This window comes from Lolium rigidum, chromosome 7 (assembly GCF_022539505.1).
Source record: "Lolium rigidum isolate FL_2022 chromosome 7, APGP_CSIRO_Lrig_0.1, whole genome shotgun sequence".
In the NCBI taxonomy this organism is placed as follows: domain Eukaryota; kingdom Viridiplantae; phylum Streptophyta; class Magnoliopsida; order Poales; family Poaceae; genus Lolium; species Lolium rigidum.
Window position 1 is genome coordinate 97,519,866 of NC_061514.1, and position 8,606 is coordinate 97,528,471.

General features: G+C 48.9%; 1 protein-coding gene across 1 annotated transcript; it reads left to right on the forward strand.

The window, feature by feature from the left end:
* Nucleotides 1-388: 388 nt before the first annotated feature.
* LOC124671714 (E3 ubiquitin-protein ligase WAV3-like) lies at nt 389-2,495 on the forward strand. Its single transcript, XM_047208054.1, has 2 exons — nt 389-406; nt 585-2,495. The coding sequence occupies exons 1-2, from the start codon at nt 389-391 to the stop codon at nt 2,493-2,495; spliced, it is 1,929 nt and encodes a 642-aa protein (XP_047064010.1).
* Nucleotides 2,496-8,606: the final 6,111 nt, after the last annotated feature.

Sequence of the window (8,606 nt, forward strand, 5' to 3'; positions counted from 1 at the left end):
GGATTAAATCGACCGAAGAGTCAAAAATAGCTTACCGTTTCACTACAGCTGTGTCAATTAAATAAGTCCAGAGGTAGTACATCCAATGACTTAATCCCGATGCCTGCTTTGGAGAAGAATGAAGCACTTGTTCAAAAATAGAAGAAGAAGGAAGCACAAGTTAAAAGGCAGACAACAGTTGTACGAAATCCAGTTGATATTGTTTAAGCAGGCACTTAGTCATGGTCAGCAGCATACTACGTCGCAAATCGCAACCATTATCCAACCGCGTTATTCTTTCCTTTGAGGCGAAGCATACGGCTTAGTTTTCGTCGCAGGTTTTTCTTTTTGTCAAGTTACTTGTTTGTATCGATTTTCGGAGCAGCTTGCAGCGAGAGCCTGTTTCGACATGGAAAGCCCTGACCAGGTGAATGAATCCTCAGTCTAGTTCTTTTGTCAAATTGCTATCTGTACACAGTGTGTTCATTCTACATGAATTATTGATATTTAGTAACCTCTTTCTTCGTCCAGATTTGTTTGGTTCCTTAATAAGACTTTAATAACTACCGTAGATAAAGCTGCCTCGACATTTATTTTCTTCGCAGATGAATCTTTGCGCTATCTGCCTCAGCGGCATGGGCGTCGGCGGCGGGCAAGCCATCTTCATGGCCGAGTGCTCCCACATGTTCCACTTTCACTGCATCTCCGCTAGCGTCGCGTATGGCCACCTCCTCTGCCCGCTCTGCAATGCGCCCTGGCGCGAACTGCCATTCGTGCGACCGGCGGCGGCATCAGTGCCGCCCACCCAGCCACCGGTACAGCCGCCGTCCGTGGATGTCGTGCCGCTACCTCTACGACTATCAGTAACCACCCAGCCCGAAAATCTGGACGTCTTCGACAACGTCTTCGACGACGACGAGCAGGTGGAGCCGGCAGCAGCCGCACCATCCAACAGAGCGGTGGTCGTCAAGACATACACCGACTACTCGGCCGTCGCCAGAGACTCGTCTCGCGACAACTTCGCCGTGCTCGTGCACCTCAAGGCTACCGGCACCGAAGCGCCACGCGAGCCGCTCGACCTCGTGATGGTGCTCGACGTCAGCAGAAGCATGCACGGGCGCAAGCTCGAGCTGCTGAAGCAGGCGATGAGGTTCGTCGTGGACATCCTCGGCCCGGAAGACCGCCTCTGTATCGTGTCCTTCTCGTCCACGGCGCGCCGCGTGACACGGCTCATGCGCATGACGGACGCCGGGAAGGCGCTGTGCGTGCGCGCCGTGCAGTCCCTCACGGCGCTTCGCGGCACCAACATCGCCGAGGGGCTCCGCACCGCCGCCAAGGTGCTCGACGAGCGCCGGTACAGGAACGGCTTTTCAAGCGTGGTGCTGCTCTCCGACGGCCAGGACAACTGCACCTTGACGAGACAGGCGCTCGGCAGCAGACCGCCCAACTACGCGGCGCTCGTCCCGCCATCCCTTGCGCGCATGGGCACCACCACAGGCGGTCGCACAGCGCCCATCCACACGTTCGGCTTCGGCAGAAGCCACGACGCGGCTGCGATGCACGTCATCGCCGAGGCGTCGGGTGGCACGTTCTCGTTTATCGAGAACGAGGCGGTGATCCAGGACGCGTTCGCGCAGTGTGTCGGCGGGCTGCTCTCCGTCGTGGTTCAGGACGCGCGTCTCGCGGTTGCCTGCGTGCATCCTGGCGTTCGTGTCGTTTCAGTCAAGTCTGGGGTTTACGAGAGCCGCGTCGACGAGGACGGCCGCGCTGCGTCGGTCGCGGTGGGCGAACTCTACGCCGACGAGGAGAGGCGTTTCTTGCTATTCTTGGCCGTACCGGCAGCAGGAGAAACGGACGGTGAAGTCACTACTCTGCTGAAAGTTTCCTGCGTCTACCGAGACGCGACCGCCGGCGTGGAATTCAGCGTGACGGCCGAGGACGCGGTGGTGGCGAGGCCGGAACACGCGCCGGACTTGGCACGGTCGGTGGAGGTGGAGCGGGAGCTCATCCGGGTCGAGACCACCGAGGACATTGCGGCGTCGAGGGCGGCAGCAGAGCGGGGTGCGCACCAGGAAGCGGTGGAGATACTCGAGAACCGGTGGCGAGCGGTGGCGCAGTCCGACGCGGCACGAGGCGGCGACGCCATGATCGCGGCGCTGGAGATCGAGCTGCGGGGCATGCTCGGGCGCGTGTCGAGCCAGCAGAACTACGCACGATCGGGGCGGGCGCACATGCTCGCTGGCATGAGCGCGCACATGCACCAGCGGAGCAGCTCCAGCTCTCTGGGCAGTTGGTCGGAGCTGGAGCTGCTGCTGCCATCGGCGATTGGATTCCACGCTGGAGGGGTGACGACGTCCATGGAAGGAACACGCCAGGATTCGCATCGAGTCGATGCGACGCTGCCCTACGCGACGCCGGCCATACTCGCGATGCTGTTGCGGTCGCGGAGGGCCCGCGAGGCGGCAGCCGAGGGCCGGCTGGAGCGGGAAGAAGCCGAAGGCTCCGATCCGAACTGAAGGCCCCAGAGGAGGGTGAATCAGTAGCTTTGTAGAGTCACGCCACCAATGAAATTCTGGCATGTTGTTTGTTTTACAAGAGATTGTTTGATTTTGAAACTTTTCTTAGGATTTCGGAGTTTGGTTTGTTTCTGTTGTGAAAAATAATCTGAAACTTGTATGTGTTCCGACCGCTGATTCTAAACCGAAGGCGCAACGAGCAAAGGTCAAACAAGTTCAGAATGGTGCAATAATACGAAATACTTTCACCTTTTTATCAAAAATTTTAAAACTTTTGTTTTTCTAGTTTCAATTTTTTTTGAAAAAAATACATCGACGTAGAGAATGTTGGAAACTATTAATGTATACATTTTCAGATTGAAATACGTTGCATTTTGCTCTCAGTAAAAATGACAAAATCTCACAAAATGGTAAAATCTGGATTATAGTGTATTGTTCATTAGTGTTGACCAATAATGAAATCAAGATTTATTAATTTTTCTGAGTCCAAATACAACATATTTCATTCTGAAAATTTGCACATTTGTAGATTTCAATATTTTCTATATCATGGTATTTTTTCAAACTTTTTTAAGTAGATTTGCAGGCATTGCATTACCGCTACTTGGTTCCCCTTGTGTAAGATCACATTTTGTAGATAATCGTCTATCCATGACCTCGGCTCCTGCTGTCCATCATACTTGGCATCATTAGTGGGAGTAAGCTTGAATCTTTTCGGTGGCATCGCCTCCCCAATCTTGTAGCTTAAATAATCGCACCTCGAAGTTCACCATCGTATTCCTGGGTTTCTTCGGAATCATCGCTATCATAACCTTTTCTTGCGGCACGTTGACGGCGAGCTTTGTCGATCTTACTCTGTGTAATATCATCGCAAGCATGTTTTGAATGATGCTTAGAACCACTGTCTTGATGCGTAGTTTTCTCCTACCTAGGGGTGAGTTTATCTCCAAGGATCGTGAGGGTTTTCAAAGCGCCCCGATGAGCTTGCGCCATTGGATCGTTGGGTGTGGGCTGGTGATTGATCAAATAAGCTGCGAGATTGGTTGTTGCCCCTTCGATAGTTTTTGGCCTGACCATGCCTGCGGTGTCCATAGTCATAAAAGAGTTGGAGAGATTCGAAGTGATCTCCCTTGCATCGGCTTCTGAGAGACGAGGAATTCGTGGCCGAAATCTCCTTGGACCTTGGTTGCTACGAGACGCGCTTCCATGCGACGCCCTTCACCGTTCGCTTGATTGATCAGCTGTCTGCCGGCGTTGATCGAGGTCAGCTTGTTCATTTGCTAACCGGACCCGATTCTTCTCCAAAATAGTGTGATACACGTTGAGGGTTCCTGCCAAAATTCCAGAGGGAACTCGAGTGTTATTGGCTACAACATTGCGGGCAATCTCCCACTATTCCTTAGTGATGGTGTAAGCGCTATCATCATTGCTGGAGCTGGCCTCAATGTTGCGGCATCCACCACAATTGACGCGTGGGGTATGTTCACCTTCAGAGGGTCCTTCTCCATTAACAGGGTTGAGGATGGCGTAAATTTGGTGATGCGCCCCTCTCCAGGTGGCTGCCCTGGCGATGCTATCATACTTTTTTCGTCGGAGGAGTACTTGGCGCTGCAGATGAAAGACGTGTCATCCGAACCTAGCCCGTGCCCGGTGTCGCAGTTGAGGCAATTGTACGACATCAGATCAGACGATGCAGAATCGTCAGACCCAACGAACATAGATGACGTGGAACGGCCTGAATATGTCGATGGCGAAGATGTTGGATTCGATGCTGACAACATAGTCGATAGGTCGACTATGATTGGAGATGAAGCGGTCGCAGCAGTCGATGAAACCACGGTTCTTGACGTGCTAGGGGCAAACGGGTCAGCCAACCGAAGGATACCCTCATCATCAACGCAGTACTGAACGCTCCCAAACGTCATATCTAACCCGCCGCGTAGGTCTGAGAAAGTCGAACGCGACGAGTCGGTGTGAGGGGTGAACTCGAAGGACCCGAAACGAATCGAGTTACCCAAGCTTGGCGATGAAGCAGCCGATGATGATGTCGGCGATGCTAATGAAGTTGTGGTCGACATGATCGGAGGAGCCGATGATGTGCCTTGTACCAGCAGGTTTCCCACAGACGGCGCCAATTGACGAGGGTGGTTATAGGCAATGCCCATCATGAGGGGCTTAGGGTTGACGAAATCCTACAGGCTAGCACGAGACATCGGATACCAAACAAACGGGGAGAGAGATTTACCCTGGTTCAGGGCCCCCGATGAGGTAAAACCCTTACTTCCTGTCTGATCTTGATTATTGAATATATCGGGTTACAATGGGGTGGCCGATAGGCTATGGTGGTTGTCTTGCCGAGAGGCAAGGATTCTAGGATTCTAGTTCTAACTTGCGGTGGATCTACGTTTTCCAGTTCTGTCTCGACAGGCCCTCTCCTGGCCTTTATATAGCAGGCCAGGTCCCGAAAGTTCTGTCCGGACTCGATTAGGTTACAATGAGATCTATTATAGTCTTTTCTTGTACGGCCTCTTTCTGCCTTGTAAAGGAATCCTTCTTTGAGTAGGTCTCCTTTGCTGGAACCGACATATAGGCCCACCTTGGTTATTGGGTAATCTTCATGTACCCCTAATTGGGCCGGAGGAGATAGACTAATATTGGGTACCCGAAGGGTAATGCCCACATCACATGTCTAAAATGGTTTTTCATAGATTCAAAACCTGCCTATGTGGTCTTCTGTATGTATAGCTATAGGGCCGTTTTTAGCCTTTAGGCCAAAGGCCCATGTCTCCCTTGTACATGTATTGGTTGCTTCTATGAGAGAAATCAATTTGGCCATTCATGTTAACATGGTATCAAGGGTAGGGCTGCCAAATTCCTAACCTAGCCAGAAATCACAGGTAAACAATAATTTAAGACAGGAAGTGTTTCTTTTACGGAGAGACTGATATCGGGGAGCCATCAGCTAGAACTATAAACAGTTTCATCGGAGAACGCCAACTATGTCCAGTTAGATGGCACACCCGTAAAAATCTCTACTATAGACGCTGGCACCATGGCCCCACATGCCACAAAATACACAGGGGTGTCGATTTGGGTTGACTTTGCAACCGAAAAATGGACATGTACCACACACCAACCAACCATCAGCCACGTTCCCCCCCCCCCCCCCCCAAATTCATGGCTTTGGAGGGCATCAAAAACGAGTTTCTTTTTGCGTTTAACCACGGAACGAACCAAAATCTTCGAGTATGGGTCATCATCGAATAAATCATGGCCCTCGCCCAAGATTTTTTTTTTCTTTTTTTAGTGTGAGATTTTCAGATTTACGCCCGTGGGTACGACATTGTAATTATTTATTCTACAACACCTATTTGGAGGCCTATGTTTTTAGTTTAGTTATGAAATTTAGATTAATTTATAAATTAGAATGATTTATGTGATTTCAAATGAGTTTTATGCAGGAAACAATATTTACACATTTACATGGCAGTTGAATAGGAAATAAAATCATAAATGTATGACGCTTGTAAAAAAAATCAAGAATTTTAGCATGCACTAATATTTTGGGTATTTAACCTTGGGGTAAATGGGAAAATGAGATACGTTGTCCAAAATTTGCCAATGTGATAGAACGGTTATGTGTGAATATCTTGGTAATACGGAAACAACTAGAATTCCTGATGAGGACATCTCTATTACACCACTACCTCCGTCATTTATAAATGAAGATGAACCTGCTGTGTGAAGCTCAAGTCCAATGAAGTTAGGATTGGATCAATTACAAGAGCTCGTGTGAAGCTACTTAAACAACAGGTGAACTTGTTTCTAAACGATACTTTGATTGATGAGAACTTTATACTGCCTAAGTCCTGTTACTTATGTATCATCAGGTATCAAGAGGAGACGAGCATCGCACGAGGAGTAGAGGAGCAGCTGGACGTGAAGACGGACGTCAAGATGGACGTGAAGCTGGACATGGAGTTGGACATGAAGAAATCTCATGGACGCGCGAGGGAGGAGTGGGAGGCATGCGCGAGAGTAGAAGAAGTCATCCAGGCCGGCCCAGCGCCCGGTCAGACCGGCCGCCAGACCGGCGCGCCCGGTCCCCGGCCCGGTTCAACCGGGCGGCACGCCGGATCCACCCCGTCGCCAACCGGGCGTTGTACTGGGGGCAACCGGAAGGGCATCTGTGACACTTCCGGTTGCTGCCCGGTCCCTGGCCCGGTCTAGACCGGCCAGCCCGGCCCAGCACCCGGTCAACTGGGTTCCAGACCGGCCTAGTCCGAGTCTGTCTCGACCAGATCTATTCTGGGTCGGTTATTCTTGTATCTTTTTTACCAGAAGTCGTGTCGGACGCCTATATAAGTGCCCAGGACCCCCCTAGCTGCTTCAGACCACGTTTAAGATAAACCCTAGTTCTTAGTTGTTTGCTCTACAAAACTATTGAATTCCCTACACCATATTGCTTGATATTGTGTAGATCCTGATAAAGTCTTGTGTGATCTGTTGTTCCATTGGGAATTAGACGGTTGCAACTTAACGTTTCGTGGTCGGCGGCTACGTGCGCAAGTGTGTGGAGTTGCGAATATCTTGTAGGGTTGAGAGCTATTGCATTGGCGACAGGGACCAATCGAGAGATCTCGTTGCGTCATACAAGTTATCATGCACTACATCGTCGTGTTCCTCCGCTGCTATCACCCCGTGATCATCATCACCACTGTTTCTTACTGAGAAGATCGGGCCACCCCTTATCATCTTGGTATCAGATTTCCAGTTTTTCTCGGTAAGCCATCCACAATCCACCCCATAGTTGAGTTGTGAGTGTTTTCCTATCCAGAAAAAGCCAAAAATATTAGGGTTAGGGTTTGCCATAGCCTTAGATTGCACTAATTTCAAGTTTTAGTTCCTTTTCGTAGTTGTTTATGCGTATCTTTTTCTTGCATCTAGTATTGTTAGGGTTTGAGTCTCTACTATCATCTAGTTTTAGTTATTGTTACTCCGAGTCCACATAGCGTACAGTGTGCTTTTACCAACCATAGCCACAGCCTATCGATATACGTTCCTAGGAACTTCCCCAGAAGAGACTAGTTTTACCGCTCGACAGGCTGCTCGTTAGGTTATCGGTGCTTTGCATATCTTGTTGGCCGTGTTATCAAGGAGTTGAGTCATAAAATAAATAAAAAATAGAAACTTGAAAAGAAGCAAAAAAGAGCTACATAGCTGCGTTCTAAAAGAAAAATCCAAAAAGAAAAGTGAAGTGCTAGAAGAATCAAGTGAATGCCTAAGTTTACTTTACTGCACTCGTAGTTGAGCAATCTTGTGCCTGTCTCGTTGAGCTTTGCTAGCGTCTCTCTTGTGCATTGCAACCTTTTCCCACATATAGTTTCATTGCCCCATTTATCGCCTTATGTGAGTATCATTGGTTGTCTACGGTCAGCGCTAGAGCTTGTTATTGGTGCAAATAGGTAGCCTACCTACAGCCCCACATATATCCTGCTTTGCCGTGTGATTTGTTCTTATACCCTTGATATTCTCTTTGCTACATCCGTGCACTAGTTGTTACTACAAGTGGTAAGCAACACTAATTTACTTTGGAACGGTAAGATCTCCTTTTCTTATCAGTTTTTGAGTGAGTTGTGAGAGTACCACCATATATTTTTGATTTAGTGCACTAATCTACTAACGATGTCTGCTAGTGATCACAAACTTGTTAACCAGGAAAACAAGAGTTCTGCAGACCTCATCACATGGAGGGAGTATGAGGCTCTTCGTAATGAGATGCGACGTGAATTCCGCACTTAGGATGATGAGCTTAAAGGGACGGTCCAAGAGATCTCTCAGAAGCTGGATACTACATGTGAGACCGTCACTACAATGAAAGATCAAATGACGGATATACAACGCAGTCTTGCTGATACGTCCATTTTGCATCACTATTTTATATCATAATTTACTGTTATTCATTGATATATTTCATATTTAGAGATGATACTTATGTTATTTCACCTATTTTGCATGTTTCATGATTATTGGAGAATCATTCACCGGAGTCAGGATTCTCGTTGGAAAAAGCACCGTCGAATGCAATATTTCGAAGATCAACAATTGACG